This window comes from Heterocephalus glaber, unplaced genomic scaffold (assembly GCF_053883595.1).
Source record: "Heterocephalus glaber isolate CG9 unplaced genomic scaffold, H.glaber_assembly_v1.0 deba00001104, whole genome shotgun sequence".
Classification (NCBI taxonomy): Eukaryota; Metazoa; Chordata; class Mammalia; order Rodentia; family Bathyergidae; genus Heterocephalus; species Heterocephalus glaber.
Genome location: NW_028258193.1, coordinates 4,634,458 through 4,652,762, shown reverse-complemented (window position 1 = coordinate 4,652,762; position 18,305 = coordinate 4,634,458). Strand labels below are relative to the sequence as shown.

Genomic DNA, 18,305 nt, shown 5'->3' with positions numbered 1-18,305 from the left:
TCAACACCACTTGCTTGGTTTGAAATCAACCAACAGGCAGCATGGAGACAGCATCCAAGACGTAGGCAAGGCTCTGGGAGTGAACAAACACTGCCAAGACCGAAGCACTGGCCAGTATCGTGGACCCCAGGAAACCTGCTGACCCTCGGCTGGAGGGGCAGGCACGCAATCCACTGACGGCGCTGCCCTTGCGGAGCTGAGGGGCCCAGTGTGCTGCCAGCTGGAAGCGGTTGCAGAAACGGAGAGCAGAGCAGCCAGTCTTAGGAGGCGAACACAGCTGCAGTGTGGGGCACTGCAGGGCAGATGATCTACAAGGTGACCAAGTGGACGGCTCGAGTACAGTACAAATAAAATTTGAAAGCAGATGTTTTCTCTCTCCCTTTCTTCATTCCTATTCTTTTCAATAAATGACTAGCATAGAAGAATAAAAAATTCTAGTGTGGAAACAGAAGGTATGAAGATAGTCTTCTGACAGGACCCTTTCCTATTTTAAATCCTGAACTACTTTCCATCTTTGATTCAATATTTTGTAGAGGTGAACAGATACCTATCAACACAGAACTGCAATAATGAAGGCTCAACAGCTGAAGAGATTTACAAGCCAAGGGGATTCAGAAGAGGAAGTGGTTACTCCTTGACAGGTCTGGCGGATTTCAACAAAAATCTACTTGTCTTAACAAAACAAACTCTTTGAGCCATAAACGGAGAAAGACCTTTTATCTCTCATAATACTTTGATGTATGTAACATTATTACATGACATGATACTATTATACGTATGTATTATGTTGGAGTTTTCCTTACCAAATGGTTTGTCATCGTTTTCTTCAAAGACAGGTGGTATGTAAGCCATTACAAAAATGAAAATTAAGCACCCTTTCATCCTAGAGAGATAGTTTAATATAACCTTGGCTAATTTATTTGGAAATGTAAATATTTTTTAAAGGAATAACTAACATTTACTTTCAAGTAAGAAGGGAATTATAGAGATGGGTAATGTAATAATCTTCTAAGTGAATATAATATTAAGATTTTTTGACACTATAACACAAGACATATTTTAAGTAACAGTCCTGATACCAAATCAACATATTTGTGGTTAGTAAGTGGTTTCAGGCAAAATGTATTTAGAAAACAGCAATAAAAATTGAAGTATTGCAGGATAACATGTAGGCACGTCATACCTCCTTCACCTGAACAGCTACATAAGGTACTGCCTTAAACATATAAACAAGTATCAAATCCTTAAAAACCAAATTTAAAAAGGATGATTTTGATTTCACTGTTTCTTGATTTGTCTTTTTAAATTAGAATCAAATGAAAGCACTTTAGGAGCAAAATTACTGATAATTTTACATGTCACAGACTAACAAGTGCAATTAGTTTCAACTAGCTGGGGATTTAGCTCAGTGGTGCTGCCGCCTGCCTCGCAAGTGCAAGGACCCGAGTTCGATCCCCGGTACCAAAAAAAAAAAGATTGCTTTCAGCAATTAGTTTCAACTCTCTTGAAGAAAAATTAGCTTAATACTGATGACACAAGTTATACTGTTTTTATTATTTGTAATTAACCTCAGTTGTGATTTAAGGGGAAAGAAAACACGAGCATATTTTCTAGATGTGCTGTTCACAGATCAATTGTCTTTGTTACTCTAAAGTAACAAGAAAATATGTCTAATAAATAATAGCAATCAATTATTATCATTTTACTAACCATTAGCCATTAAATATTATAACCGTGAAAGAAATTTTTCCTGTTTTTCCCTTTTGGTAACTTCAAGACACTCTTATGACTCATGGAAGATAACAGAACAATACAGTATAATGACCAATTATAGGTGACTAGCGTAATACTGGATTTAGAAAGTAAAGTACAAATTATGCTATCTTAGAATTACTTAAAATATTTGTAGCACTGCAAAATTAGGGTGACTTTTGAAATAACCTTTACTAGCTATATTAGACAAGCATCTCAATGAAGGGATTGGGCAGTTAAAAAATTAATCTTAAAATACTAGTAAAAATACAGTTATATATGAAAATAACTTACCCGAAATAAAAAGAAAAATATAGCCTAGAGTTAAATCACAACTCTGGAAAAACACAACATGGTGAATAAATCAATTAGCACATAAGCATTTGCTTTACCAACTTAAAGAAGTATGCCGTATTTAAGCAGGAAATACATTTTATTGTAAAAGGTGAATTTTACAAAAGAAATCAGAAACCCTTCAAAGCTAAAACATACTAAGTCTGCTGTTCTTCACAATTAAAGACTATACTCATTCCATTACACAAATCTATTATACTTCTACAAATAGCTAGAGGTTTGCCCAGCAACAACATAATGTCCATGGGCTGATTTTGTCTCAATAGCATACTTAGAATCAACAAATTTGTCTATCATGTGTTATGATGGAACTACAAGGGCCAAAGCTTCTGGAAAGCAGGGGACTAAATTCTGTGGACCTGGCCCGCACTGTCGGGCATCTAGACCCCACCAGCTGGGTTCCTCGACTGAGCCAGGCCCTGGCTCTCCCCCTCCATCAATCTCACCATGTTACAAACCAACATTTGCAACATTCGGCAACTTGTAGCCATACAGGAAATCAAAGAGTCTGGATTCTAACATAAGTACATGAATCCACACTGTAGAAACAGACAACTCCTACACAATCACACACTTAAGGTTTTAACGAAATCCACAGCACAGGAATATGCACTACATCAAGCACCTGAAATAGTCTCCCAGACATATGTAACGACATGCACATGAATTAAGAAGAAACTGCATTTCCTAAGAGTTAACACATTCATTCTTTAAATTCTTGTAGAACATAAATTTCTATTCCAGGAAGAAAAACTAAAAAGATCACTACCTTTAAAAGTTATTTTTTCAAACACAGTCAAATATTTACTTACCCCTCTGAGCAGCAAATGCCTGACTAGCGGAAAGGACTTTTGGGGTATACCTTGTTCCCTCTGGAAAAATCACAAGGTACATCTGTGGGACATAAAGAAAACCCAGTTTGTTTTTGGTGTGAGCTTTGTGTTGCTGCTACTGTTCTAAACTGATCAGTGCTAATCCTATTAATGCTAAGAGAGTATTTCCTAGGATGGGAGAAAAGTATGTGATCTTCATTTCAAGCAGAGCAAACAAAATGTAAAACTTCAGTTAAGTCTGACCATAACATGGACTATATTCAAAATGTATCCACTCTAGTTCCATAATTAAGAATCCAAAAACATTTCTAATAATATGCTAATAGTCACTAGTTAAAAACTTGGTCATGAAATGCTTACCAATAATTAATAAAACAGCCTTTGTCCTCTACAATCCTGTAATGTTTTCTTTCTTCCTTTCTTGGCGATACTGGAGACTGAGCCCGGGGGCACTCTACCACTGGCCTGCATGCTCAGTCCTTGTCATTTTCATTTTGAAAATCACCCAGGTAGCCCTGAACTTGTGATCCTTCTGCCTCAGCCTCCCAAGTAGCTGGGATTTACAGGCAAGGCCCACCTCACCCAGTTCGCACAAAATGTTTTATTAGCACGTATGTGTCACACACAGTAAGGGGACTCAGGATATTCGCACACGTACATGCTGCACCCCGACACACCCGGTCTTCCTCCACCCGCCCACTCTCCAACAGGACACTTTAAAATGATGCAAATCTAAAGGCTCAATGTCCCTAGCTACCAAGATCAAGAGTGCATCTCACCTAAGGAAATCCATATATGAATATTTTAATTTCTGTAACACAGAGGGTAGTAAGTGCTCACATTTCCAGAGTTACACAGGAGTCCTATCTTATGGAGCTCTCTTAACGAAGGTTAAATGACTAATAAGCAGCTTCACATCTGTTACATAAATTGAAATTACACAGTATTTATAAATAAAGGAGAGCGGCAAGCCACAGATTTGCTAAATAATCATTTAGTCTATACTTTTATACTTAATCTGCTTGAGAAAGTAAAAATAAAAACACTAAAATCATAGAGCTAAAAAATACTAAATTGAGAACTGAGTAGTAAAAACTACACTAGCACTTAAAATTGACAGCCAAAGGATGAGAAGCATCCCCTTACCTGCATGGCCTCTGATTGTAAAACAACTACTCTCATGAAGTCATGTAAGAACTGAATTTGCTGAGTAAATGTACGAGTAAATGCACCCAAGACTCAGTCTGAAAAACTGGCATGATATATATTGGTATCTCTACAATTCTGCCTTTTCAGCTTCCCTGCAAATATACAAGCTCTTTACAAAAATCCATTATCTTTGCCTAACTTTAGAATTTAATAGATTGTGTTAGATTTAACACAACGATTGACTAGATCTGTTAAAGGGAGAAAAACTAGGGTCAGGGATTTAGCTCAGTGGTTTCGCCGCCTGCTGCGCAAGTGCAAGACCCCGAGTTCGATCTCCGGTACCAAAAAAAAAAAAAAAACTGCAAAAGGTAGAAAAACTAGTAAAACTGAGAAAAAAATTAAAAATGCAACTTAATAAGCAGAAGGAAAAACAGGAAGAATAGTAAAGTTAGTCTCAGAACCACACATTCATTTTCATGACTGTACTTTTGATCAGTACCGTTTACCTGCAAAGTCATGGAAGCAACCATTGCTGCCCACAGGTTTCGGCCAGTCACTTGCCGGTGACTCCCTACTTCAATGGTTAAGAACTCATGTGCTAGTATTTTCTGGGTTTTAATGTTTAATTGAAAATACTGATAATCAACAAGAATGAACTGTTGGTTCAGGGCTCACTGGAGAACTCTTTCTTGCCAGGCACTCTGTACAAGACGACACAACAGACAGGTCCTTCCCTTTGTAGTCTTTGTGGACAAGTGAGGAGAAAAACACACTAGACAAATAAATAACAACATGCCATAGTACGATGTGCCTGCTTAGAAAAGAGCGGGATGCTATGAGGGACAGTTCCCAAGTCAGCGCCGTGGGGGGGGGGGGAGAAGAGCAGAGCACTTCCGGGCAAAGGTGAAGGCTCAGGCAGGACCGCCTCCTCTCCTCCCCGCCCCTCTCCCTCTCCCCCTCCCCCTCCCCCTCCCCCTCTCCTCTTGGCAGCTCCGCACCAGGCTCTGCTGGAGGCTAGGCAGAAAGTGTGGCAAGAAAAATAAAAGGCATCTAGATTTAAAAAGGGGAAGTAAAGTGGTTATTTATACGCAAATGACATGACGGTCACATAGGAAACCCTGAGGAACATTTCAAAAGGAGTTACTAGACAGTAAGTCTAGCAATGTTACAGAATACAAAGCCAATATACAAAAAAAAAATCAATTGTACATATCACAAAATTAAAACCCATCTGTAATAACATTAAAAAGTAAGAAATCCTTATGGATAAGTCTAGCAGATGTATAAGCCTGTACAGTAGAAAACTACAAAACACCGAGAGAAATTAAAGATGATCTAAGAAAAACATGTTAAATTACAAAAGTAAAATACTGTTTGGCAAACAAAGTCAGGGACAAACGTTGAATAATGTCATTTTATGGCCCTTCCTGTACAAAGCAGGTGATCTTCTTGAGGAAGTCCAATTTCCCAAGAATGGACCTGGGGACAGAGTAGAGCACTGTGTGGATGTGCAGCCTGAGCACTGGCTTCAAAACCGGAAGCCAAAGACTTTCAAAGGCCAACCCAAGACTGAAGAAACTAGCCCTTGTGCCTTAAGTGTCTTCTTCTAGAAAATGAAAATTATGATGTGACCTGAGTCCCCAGAGATAGACACTGTCAGAATGGGCACAGGGCTGGGCACAGAACATCAGCGCCACGTGCGGCGCCCTCCTAGCTGTCCCAGCGCCCCCAGAGGCGCGGCAATTCTGCGCAGTGCGCACGCGCGGAGCCGGAGCCGATGGATCAGACCAGAGGAGCTGTGCTCCCAGCCGTCCTCACGACAGGACAGCCGACAGCTCTGGTCCTGGAGGCAAACTGCTCACACAGGGAGTGGTCTGCTTCAGTTCCCGGCCACAGAGGAGGGGAGACCCAGCGGGGGACAGGGCGCCAAGGGCTGCTGCAGGGCAGCGGGTCCCGGGGCCTCTGCCCAGTGAGGCACCGAAGAATGCAGGCCCTGCTCCTGAACAGCCAGGGGGCACACCGCAGCGCGCACGGACACGGCTCGCACACCAGTCCAACTAGGCAAGGGGTCTTGCACTCTACACACAAATCCCTGACCTCCTGCATTTTCACTGAAAGAACCAGAGAGCCTGTTTTCTGCTGTCATGATCTCCATGTTTTTAAAAATTCTACATTCCATACCCAAGACGGGCCGTACCTTTCTATGGGACCGTTTCCAACACAGACGGTCCAGTCTCTAGGTATAAAAGTATGTCTTTACATTAAAAACCTATTTAAAAACAAGGGATTATTTAATTAGGATTTTAAATCTATTCAAGTTATAATGAACTATTAAATGATAATTTCCTATTTAAAACAGCCCTTTCTCTATGCACTGGATTTATTTTTAAATTTGTGTGGTACCAGGGTTGAATCCAGGGCCTATGTGCTAAGCTACATACCCAGCACTTTTAATGTTTTAAATTTTGAGACCGGGTATGTTTAAGTTGCTAAGTTGCCCAGACTAGCTTGGAACTAGCGCAGTGATTGATCCTCCTGGCTCAGCCTCCCAGAGTGCTGGCCCTGCAGGCATGCACCAGCGCCAGCTACCTTTGTGTGTGTGCCTGAGACTGGGGATGGAAGGCAGAGCCTCCACACTGAGCTACACCCAAGCCCTTTCTGCACTTTTACTCCAGATAGGTTCTCACTAAGTTGATACTCTGCAAGCTGGGCATGACTTGGGAGCCTCCTGCCTCAGCCATTCACTTATTAACTGAATCTCAGGTTTTTATCCTGAAGTAGGGTTGTTCCAAGAATTAGAGGAAATAGGTGAAGGTATCAAGGACTACGTGGCAGCTTCTTTATAAGTCTTATGTTTCCTTTCTCTCTGATTTTTAAAAAAAAGAGGGGGGGGGAATAGCTCTGTGATATGGCACTTGCCTGGCAAAAGCAAGGCCCTGAGTTTGATCCCTGGTACCAAAAGAAAAATATTTATTTTACTAGTTTCCAAAGTAATTTATATATTAATTATACCTTTAAATTTTATACCTTTATTAGGCCAGTGATTTAGTTCAGTGGTTCTGGTACCAAAAAAAAAAACAACAAAAAAAAACTTTATTAGCTATACATTTTTAAATTACTACTTTTTAAAAAAATAAAAAACTATTTCATATTGAGATGCATAGAATATAACAAGATATTTCTTCTGATTCCCAAATTAATCTAGTCTAGCAAACCACAGCTTTTTAAAGGATTTACAATTACAACCAGAAGCACGGAAGTCATTACAAAGCCCACTGCATGTTTACCGGGAACTGCAAACTGAGCAGGATGTGAAAGTCTTTGTTCCCGAACGAAGGGGCTCATCATTTAGCTACAGACAAGCTGTGACAGAAGACAGTGTGGTACAGTCACAGGGGCACAGAGCACCACCTCCCTGCCTGAGGCACCCCCCCAACCTGGTGCACACGTCCCAGGACATGGGAGGGGGTCCCGATGACAGTGAGAGCCCCTAAAGTACCAAGAGGGTCCTACACAGGAAAGAGGGAAGCAGCAAAGTCAGAACCAGACTGAAAGTGGCTAGCGAGGAAGGCAGACCAGCCAGCGTGGTTCTGGAGAGGACATGAGCCCCTCAGGAGAGAAGGGACAGAGGCCTTCGAGAAGGGGCAAGGCAGGAGGCCCTGGGAGGACCAGAGCCCAGTGACAGCGGGGCTTCCACCCAGGGCCACCTGCACTGGACTGACCTTCGGAAAGGTTACAATCATTGGTTACTTTATGCCAATAGGCTGTGGAAATTTGTTACAGCGGCAGTTTTAGATTTTAAATTTAAGTCCTACCACCAAATTAAATAGTAGTCACTAAAAGATTTATATAAGAAAGTGAAAAGTTAAGTAACTTGTGCAAAGTAACAAGCTTAAAGCAGCAGATCTAGGATTTAAACCAAATCTGATTTCAAAGGATTACCAGATAATCTGATTCCAAGAGGCTCCCTCCCATTTGAAAGAAACTTAAAAGTTGGAAGAAAAAGTATGCCTGCAAATTTGTCACATAAATTTTACTAGCTTGAATTCTAACTAAACAACTTCTATAGATAAAGCAGTTCTTTTTGTCATAAATGTTTCATTTGCATCTATCAGTAAGTACCTTATGAAAATGTTGTCTTAGTGGCAATTATGGAGATGTGCTTCTTAGTCATTTATAATGAGCTGGAAAACTATTTCTGAGCAAAAAAGGTTCTTTCCTGTGGCTAGGTGACCTAACTAACAAAAAGCCACCCGTAGCTCATACCCCTCCCACACCTAACATGTCCTCCTCCATTGTCCTTTGTGCCCAGAAAGTGTCTGTATCCAGTGTACTTTTCTATCCAGTCACATAAACTAAATGTAACTTCCTCGACCAATGAACTGATGATAAATGCCTCGCTGTATCTCCACCCCTCTTCCCTTGACCCATATAAACCCTGTTCACTGCCAGCTCCATGCTGATCGCTTTGTGGAAAAATCCCCGATCAGCCCGCTGGCCTAATAAAGCTGTACACTTGCCTCCAACCTCCGGGTTCTTCTTGGCCTGATCCTGCTGTACCACTAAGAGCTGCCACACTGTGGACTGCAAGTCTGCCGTTACAATAATACAAGTGCACTTCTAAAACCAAAACTCTGAAGTCTCCTCAAGCCTAAAACTGAGTAAGAATGGATGTAATCACGGAATAGATTCCTATGAGAAATACTAAGCCATGTGAAAACTACTTAAATATATTCTACCACGTCAGTTCTTAATTACCTTTCAGACACAAAAGAGTACAGCAAAGTAATTACACAGTAACTTCTGCATTTATGGGCCTTAAATATTAAAAAAAATAAAACAACCATCCGGATTCTAAGAAGCCGGACCATGACACACAGCGGCTGACCCTAAGCACCCTCTGCCTCCCTTCCTGGGCCGGCGCCTATCTTGCAATCCACACTGTGCTAGGAACGTGAAAATCTACTCTTGCCTTTAAAACACCCCTGTGACACTCCTACAAAGGTCTTATATCGTGTAAAGTTTCTTCGATGAGAAAGCTTGTTCAAATAATTGTCTCTTCTCACAGTCACCAGAGGAGGTGAGGTGGCAGGAGAGCAGGTCGTCAGCACACGGAAGCTGAGATGGAGTCACTGTCACCGCGCGGTCACCGTCACTGCAGCGGTGAGGCTGCGCCCAGCGGAGTAGGAAATGGCCTTGCGGCACCGCGTTCTTTACATGGAGGCTCAGATTGGTTTTTCTGGGGCAAAATCGTGTGAAATAATGTTCATACTGATTTTTTTTCATTTGTAGATATTCATTCTTTTTTAAGTTTTCAAACAACTCAGTATATACAAGAAATCCAAACTTCCACTTGACGGAAATAAGTTTGATGCAGAGAAGACAGGTGCGTGCCTACCCTCGGAGCGGCCTGAGAGCAATGACCGAGCAACCTGGGCACCCTGGACTGCCTCCGTGTGCTGACCGAGCCGAGCCCAGAGGCCCCGCAGGACGCCCACCGGGGCCTCCCCTCAACAGAGGCGAAACTCTTGCTTCTTACACATGGGAAATATACTTGCAAACCAATTCTTAGATTCTAGTTTTATTTTATTTTTGGTACCAGGGATCGAACTCGGGTCCTTGCGCTTGCTGGGCAGGCAGCGGAACCACTGAGCTAAATCCCTGGCCTTCCAGTTTTATTCGTAAATTAAAAACCACAACTCATGACGGGAGCAACCAAAGCGGCGCTCTTACCGGCGTGCCCGCGTTCACGTAGCGCTGCAGCGTGTCCCTCATTTTGCCTTCATTGAATTTGGCACTTCGCTTCACATAGATTCCTCCGTGCTGGACGGAGAAAAACGGGGAAGAGAAAACATTCATTCATAAAACATGCAACGGCTACAGTCATCAAAATGGCAACTCACTCCCAAGGAACACAGCATTAAACTCTATTTCAGAATTTATGCTCTATTCACTGCCTCAAATAGTCACACTGGAAACACACAACTGAAAACCGTATCAACGTAATTCACATAAAATTGTATCCTCACTGTTCTGAAAAATACATGAACATTTAGTTTTGTTGGTAGTTAAAATAAAAATTCTTTGTTTCTTAAAAATATAACCTTCAAACGAAACACTTGATCAAAAAAGTCCTAACTCCCAATTTTTCCACTGACTTCTTACAGAATCCCTAAAAAGTACCTTTAAAATGACAACACCCACAATCTTTAGGGATTTAAAGGACGGAGTCTGATGCAGATATTTGTGTGGCACTGTATGGACTCCAAACCCGAGGTCCGAACTTCCAGACCGCGTGTGACTTGCAGCGGGGCACCCTGAGTAACAAAGATCCTTGGTGGTGGGGGACAGGGACGATGGACTGCTCCCTCCTAGGAAGAGAACTGACCCCAGGGACGTGTGTTCGCCAAAACAACACACCAGGTCTTGGAAAGGGTGCTGTCCCTGTGGGCGAGGTGAAGGCCCAAGGAGGAGAGAAACCAACCTCGCACACAACGCCACCTTGGAATTACATGGGAAAGCACATTTACGCATGCTACGCATGATAGTGTTGTGAACAGAACAGCTCCTGCCCAAGTGTTAGAGGTGTGAGGCACAGCCAAACGTTACAGTGTTACAATTTGAAGACTTGAGAATCTGATGGTCACTAGGTATCACACCTGTGGGCTCAGGAGTTCATACTCAAGCCTGAGCGCTCCAGCAGAAATGAGAGCCTCCTTAATAGGGATCTACAGGGTAAGTGAGCATGTGCACTGACGCAGAGGGGCGGAGTTACAAAACATTCTTTAAGGGCACAGAGCTTAACAGAACATTCTTTTGTGTGTGTGTGTGTGTGTGTGTGTGTGTGTGTGTGTGGTACTGGGGATCAAATTCAGGACCTTGTGCTTGGGAGACAGGCGCGGTGCCACTGGGCTAAATCCCTGGACCAAAAGAACATTCTTATAAAGGAGCAGAGCTTAACAAAACATTTTTGTAAGAGGACGGAGCTTGACAACATTCTTATGAGGGGGCAGAGCTTAACAGAAGATACCTAAAACATCGCACAGTTCAGTCTCAGAACAATTCGGTACATTGGGCCGGAGCCCAGCCACACAAACTGTTACATTTCTGGAACAAAACATTTTGTGGGCAAACAAACATGGAGGGGAGGCAAGGCCAGGGCCTATCTCATTGTGCATTACTGCTCTATCAACGGCTCACTGTTTTGTTCTGGCTTTTACAGATCACTAATTACTTTTATCATTAGTTTGTTAGGTAAGCAACTATTGAATTCTATGTCTTTTAGCCTCCTATTCGACTTTCCAGCATTCGCATTTTTGCTATTTCATTACACTAAATGGATAATCACATGTACATAAACACACTATTCAAAAATAACAAACAAGCCAGATATGTTAGTAGGGCATGCCTGTAATCCCAGCACTGGGGAGGCTGAGGCAGGAAGAACAATGCAAGTTCTAGGCCAGCCTGAAATACATAGTGATATACTGTTTCATAAAACAAAAAATAAAAATAATAACAATTCAATTTACAATTTAACTATTTAAAAACCATATATTTGGGGTAGGGTGCAGCTCAGTGGTGAAGCACTTGCCTGGCATGCATAAGGACCTGGGTTCAATCCCAGCAACTTCAAAACAATGTAAAACAAAACAAAACACCTTTGTAAATTAATATTAAGAATATATTAAATTTTAAAAGATAAAATTTTTATAAAGTGACACCTAAATAAGCTCAGCACTGGGGAGGATGAGGCAGAACGATCACTGAAAGTTCGAGGCCAGCCTGGGGTACACGGAGATCAAGGCCGGCCTACATGGCAAGATCCTGTCGAACAGATAAATAAATTCAACACATAACGAACAAAGTGGAGAAACGAGTTACCTGAGAAAAGTAATAGCCATACAGCGGGAGCCATTTCAGCCTGTCCTTCAGCACGTAGCGCACGTGCCCCACGGCGTCCTGCCTCATGGCCAGAATGTCGGCCACGATCCAGTCAACTGCAGAGACAGAGCCTGGTCAGCGCGTCTGCCACCCATGGCCTGCTGTTGCCCCTCACAGAGCAAGAGAAGCCCTTCCCAGCTCTTAGGGATATTCTGACTAGAATTCCAAAATTATTTTAAACCAATCCCAGATACTTAAAAAACTTAAATCACTGAAGTGTTTTATCACACTTCCAAAGGCTTTTCTTTAAAAAATAAAACGCCAAAGTCACAAAATACCAAGTAATCAAACAGCACTATTTACAAAGAATAAAAAGAGACTCTTTAGTTCACATTAGAAAACAAAATTTTTGGTCCAGGGATTTAGCTGAGCGGTTTCGCCCCCTGCTGCGTAAGCGCAAGGACCTGAGTTCGGTTCCTAGTACCAAAAAAAAAAAAAAAGAAAACAAAATTTTTAATGAAAAGAGGGGCCATTATAAGCAAAGAGGAAATGAAACGAGATATATTCTATGTATGTCAGCCAAAAGGCGAGGGCACTTTTCTTCACAAAGATGTTTCTGAGCACAGTACAGGTGCTAAGAAAGTGAGAATGTGCTCCTCACACACCCCACCCGAGGGGAGGCCTCAGGTGTTACTGCCACAGCGCTGCAGGAGTAAGAACCGGGCAGGAGTGCGCTGGTAATGGCAGTGCAGTGACGACCATTTCCCCCAAGTTGTTATCTGAGCTTCCAACAGGAGAGACTGAATCTGAGGAGAGGAGCCAACCTCTCCAGAGCACAGACAGCAGACAGGGAGAGAAGCCCGTGAGCACAGGACACGCTCCTCACAGACCAGGGGCAGAGGGCAGGAGAGGACAACATGGAAGTGTCTTGAGAACCACGGAAGGCGCACTTGAGAGTAAAGCCACAAGCTCGCCCTTCTGACCAGGATGAAAGCGTGGAAGGGAAGCCTGAGGGGGACTTGCAGTGTTCACAGACAGGCCCAAGGGTGTGCCGCTCAGAAAGAAAAGGCTCAGGATCTGTGGAAGCAGTCCTGGCATTGCGATGGGCTCAGGCCGTTACGGAGCGAAAATCACGCGAACTCCTTTAGACAGCGCCATGTGGCGCAGACTGTCCCAGAGAGCCAGACATTTAAACACTGCAAATTAACCTCCTAGAAAAATATCTTGCCAATTATTATAAATTTATTTTTTTTTATTTTTTTATTTTTTATAAATTTCTTTTTAATTTGGGATTATCACTAAAGTTAACTTTTTCTTGGTGACCTATGACTTTTAATTACTATATATAGAGAGACGTTGATAAAGCTCCTCCCAGTTCAGCGATGCCTGTAGGCCTCCCCACCCCTATACCACACCTGCCTTCTGGGCTACCAGTAAGCTTTTTCTCTAAGGTGCAGATCAGGGGTGGCAAACCATGGCACGCCTGCCACAGCGCGTTGTTTGTATCACAGGAAACTACAAGGTTCACCATCACTGGACAGATCTTCCCACAGAACCCCTGTCCTCAGCTCCCTCAGATTCACAGCCAACAAATGCTTACTGATAAACACAACTGTTCATAATCACATCTAACAAGCATCTAAACAACTCTGTTATCACTGTACCTAGTATGAAAGTAGACTACAAACTCTGAGAGCTCATTCTGTGTGGTTCTGCATAGTTCTCAGGCTAAAGTGCATCCTGGTACATATTCAGGGTACAAAGCTAGAAACTAGATTTGTCATCTTTTCCTGCAAGAACTATTTTTTAAAGTTTGGGGAATGATAAATGCATTTCTATATTGAAACAAGCATGTCTGCATGATACTCTCAGATGCATCTTCCAAGAACTGTCAAGAGAAGGTGTAAGCTTTCCAAAATATGTCATGCTCATAATCACCTGTCCTGGCCTGTGCCCCAAACTTGAAAACTTCAGTGGAAACATTTGAGAATGAATTTTAGCAGTCAAAAGGCACACGCTCAGTGCCACTGCTGCTTGCTGCTGAATTATCATCCTCATTTTTCCTGTATACTCTCAGCTGCTTTCACACAGGTGATACTGGGTCACAATGCAGAGGTTAGTGCACTACTTCCACAAAGGCTGAGCAATCCAGTGTGGCTGAGTCAGACTTCTTCCGTGGAGCTCCAGAGCGAGCCGAAGTGCAGCCAGCAGATACTGCTCATGCCTCACCAGTCAGTTCTGACAGCTAATGCTGAACAGCATCTGAACCAGTTCTCTGCCTGACAGTCTACTCCCTACACACGCTGGGAGTCAAGAGGACTGCCACCTAAACCCAGGAAGGGAAGCGGTCAGCTTAAAAGCAAACAGTGTCAGACAGTTAAAGAAGGATGAGAGAAGGGGGTAACAGCCACTGCATGCACCACTGTCCATGCTGGAGAGCACTCTGTCAACAGAAACACACGATGTGGAAACAGCACAGACATGCCAGGCCAGAGAGAGGCGACTTAAGTGCCAATTCTACTTGAGCAGCAGGCCCGCAAACTCATGCGTACAAAGCCTGAGCTGAACAGCACTTCTTGAAACGTGCCAGCACATTTCACAGATACTCCACCGTGACACCTAGAACCTCCAAAGGCTTTTCAAAAGGCAACCTGACATGACAAGGGTGGACACCCTGAACCCTGAAACTGTGCAGTTTTCCTGTGAGCATTTTTCTGGGTGAAGGCTCCATACCTTCTATCACATACTGACAGAAGCCTGCAATTCAAAAGCAATCTAAAAGCACTCCTCTGCTATGTCCCCAAGTTGTGGATTTTTAAAAGGTATCCAAAAAGCAAGCTTCCCAAACCCCAGAGGCTGGCTGCTATCAGGACCAGTGTCAGCACTGAGAAGGTCCCAGGGCCTTGGAGGCTGGGGAGGGGTAACAGCTCTCTGAACTGAGACTGGAGCCTTCGCCAGTGACTGTGGGCCCAGAGTGGAGCTCACACACTTCCCTGCCACCTTCCAGTCCCAGGTCCAAGACTGGAGGTGCCCCAAGCCCAGTCCTGGGCACCGAACCCAGGGCCTTTTTAAAAAAGTTTTGAGACAGGGTCTCATTATGTCACCAAGTGACCCAGGCTGGGCTCAAACTTGTGAGCCTCCCAGAGTGCTGTGCCACCATGCCCAGCCTGAAGAATGTTTTCTCACAAATGCTTTCTCAGGCTTCACTTGGAAGGAATCTATGTAAGGCCAACACAGAGGAAGCCCACAAACGCTGGTAGCTCTTTTATTACTGACATATTACTGCCACTGCCTCCAGGAATGTTCAGAGCACTCACTGCCTACACTGGTGCTAGCACCATAGCTGTCAGGAGAACAATATTCCCATTAAAACCTGGAAAAGGAAAACCTGCCAGGAAACTGAACAAGGAATCTTAAGAGAGTCCTGTTAAGTAGAAAAAAGTTCTGAGTTGACACAGAAGTAAGCACCGTCGTGTTTCCTGTGAGGGGACAGAAGCTTCCCGAGCCACTCCCCGCCCAGGGTAGCAAAGCCCTCTTCTCTGCATATGTGAGCCCTGGCAGAAATGCTCCTCCTGCTGCGGGACAAGACAAGGAGGCCCACACGTCTGCACAGGCCAAGGTCAGGAGCAGGCGCAGACACAGCCTGAAGTCAAAGATAATTAGGTCGAATAGTTGGAGCAGGTTCACTAATAAAGTTGACAGAAACCCAAGATACGGGGAAATTCTTATCCATCCAGTGACATCAGCCTTCACCTGTGAACTGAATGTGATCACTGGGGTGCATGGCTGAGGAAGACGCATTTCAATTTCTTTTTCTTGCTATGCTCTCCTATAGTATAGGTAGTAAGACAAGCAACAAAACCATGAAAAGACAGCTGACAGAGGAACATAAAGGAAAGCCACAGGCAGATGATTTTCCATTAAGTGTGCCAGGTTTTGGTTCGTAAGATGGCACTGTTGGAGGGAACTAGGTGAAGGGGTCACGGGAGTCAGTGGAGTATCACCATAAACTACGCACGGTGCTCAGGCACACTGCAGCCTTTGTAAGGAACCTTAGCCTAAAGTCTGGGCGGGGAGTGGCCTCTGAGGTTCCTCTGGGAGAAGACTGGAAGCCAGGAGGAAGCCAGGCACGGCGTACAGGGGAAACGGGCGGGAGACGCAACGGCCAGAGCACAAGGACACAGCTGCCGCACGGCGCCAGTCACCCCAGATACGGGGCACCGGTCCTACCTCTGGGAGCGCAACTGAGGAGAAGCATGAATGGACTGAAGAGCTATTCAAAGAAATGGGGCAAAAGTAAAAACTCAGCTTATTTGCATCCAACATAGGGACAAGTTTAGAAAAGCCCATAGCTTTCATATTATTAACTATCTAAAAAGTGAAATCACAAAAGTGAAAGGACAAGTATAAAATCTGCATAGAAAATTCATGGGGTTTTTTTGTTGTTGTTTTTTTTTGGTACCGGGGATTGAATTCGGGTCCTTGCGCTTGCGCAGCAGGCAGCAGGCAGCGAAACCACTGAGCTAAATGCCCGGCCCTGAAAATTCATGTTTTAACAACTACAAAAAATCCATTTCACTTAAATGTATAAATTATTTTTGAATGCCCATGTACCCTTTGTAGAAAGCCAAGTTGCATGCAAATGAAATACAAACCTGTGGTGCGATGATTTGCTAAATATATTATATTTTCTTTGTTTTTTGGCAAATCTCCATATACCACAATCTAAAAGATAAGACAAAAAGAAACATTACTTTGATATTTTAAAATATACTATTAATATACAAAATAAGACAGTATGAAAAAATTTAGACATGTGAGGAAGTAAATACTATATATATCTATCCACGATAAACAAAAACTAAATTTCTCTTAGGAGCCTCACAAATCCCAATAGCTCATATTTACAAAGTAGTTAAATACAGGGCAGGATAAAAAGGAAATGAATGATCAATACCCTCAAGAGAAAAACCCACAAACATTTATTGATTGCTGACTGTATTATATATAAAGCTGTTCATAAATCTTCCTTCCAAGGGCCCACAATTCCGCGGGAGAAAAAGGTACGCACAGTAACAGTCGTGAGACCCAGGCAGCGCAGACGCTCACTAGGAACAGTCCGGGCACACAGCACGGGGTTCGGGGTACCCCAGTGAAGTCCACCTGCAGAGCCCGCACCCTCCCCGGTGAGGTCTCCGTGCGGGAGAAAGAGGGAAAGGCTTACAGACACGAGACCCAGAGGGCACCCAGAAGAAGGCAGTTTCCGGTCTGGGGGAAGGACCCCGGGGGCTTCCGGTTCTCAGGCAGGCTGTTTTCTTAGCCGGGGTGGTAGGGAAGAGGTATTGTATCAGTCCTAAATATTCCCCAATACACTGTTTAAAGAAACTGGAGTACACTTCCAAAGACCTGGATGGAATGGTTGCTAACTGGTGTGATTGTTCTCTTTTAATTCAGGGCATTTTTGGTTCTGCCTCTTGTCATCATGAATTATGCAAGGTTATGAATTAGCTAAGGCTTTTTAGATGTGTCTTGTCCACGGGATTATCATCATAGCTTAACACATTAATAGCTTAACACATTAATAGCTTAACAACAAAAGAAAGAAAAGGACATTAACCCAGCCTCTCTGCAGAAAAACACTCCTTCGGAGATGACAGAAAGCTCTGCCGGCCAGGGCTCGGGTGGGTTCCTGTCACCTCCCTTAGAAAAACCGCACAGTGGAACACACATGTGTTTCAGAATGGGCCAGATTATTTTAAAACAGCTCATCAATGGTAAATGCAGCACTTTGGTCTGTGTAACTTAAAATTGGGGGCCAGGGATTTAGATCAGTGGTTCCGCCGCCTGCCTCGCAAGCTAAGGACCCAAGTTCGATCCCTGGTACCAAAAAAACCCACAAAAAAAACCTGTTAACTTAAAATTGGGGTTCCAACCTATGAGCAACCTCCATTCTCTTTGCCACGAGCCAGAACTGCCCCAACTGCTGGGGGCAGATTACTGAGGGTTAGCTCTCCCGGGCAGGAGCTGCCAGGCCCTTCTGAGACATACCCAACCCCGGCCAAAGGAACACTTGCACCATCCAAAGACTGCTTTCCCTTTCTGTTTTTTCAGAGCTTGGTCAAGAGACTGTTAGGCGATACACTTGATGGCGAACTATTAAAGGCAATTCTCACACAATTACAGTACCCAGTATAGAGAACATAGCACTTCAATATTTGTCTTTCAGAAAACTAAAGGTATTTTAAAATTCAAAAAAGCACAGTGAGGGTAGAGAGGGAAGCACAATGATTTAATGTCACAATGAACCAATGCCCCATGGTGAACACACTCAGT

At 43.4% G+C, this 18,305-nt stretch overlaps 1 protein-coding gene across 2 annotated transcripts in view; it reads right to left on the bottom strand.

Moving 5' to 3' along the window:
- Agpat5 (1-acylglycerol-3-phosphate O-acyltransferase 5) overlaps window positions 1-18,305 on the bottom strand; it is a 48,854-nt gene that overhangs the window by 22,324 nt on the left and 8,225 nt on the right. For both annotated transcript variants that reach the window (XM_087210093.1, XM_004869590.4), the window contains 4 exons: window positions 16,628-16,697; window positions 11,973-12,088; window positions 9,822-9,911; window positions 2,919-3,000 (listed from right to left, as the gene is read on the bottom strand). In XM_087210093.1, the coding sequence (XP_087066219.1) occupies window positions 2,919-3,000; window positions 9,822-9,911; window positions 11,973-12,088; window positions 16,628-16,697 (358 nt within the window). The remainder of the gene's footprint in view (window positions 1-2,918; window positions 3,001-9,821; window positions 9,912-11,972; window positions 12,089-16,627; window positions 16,698-18,305) is intronic.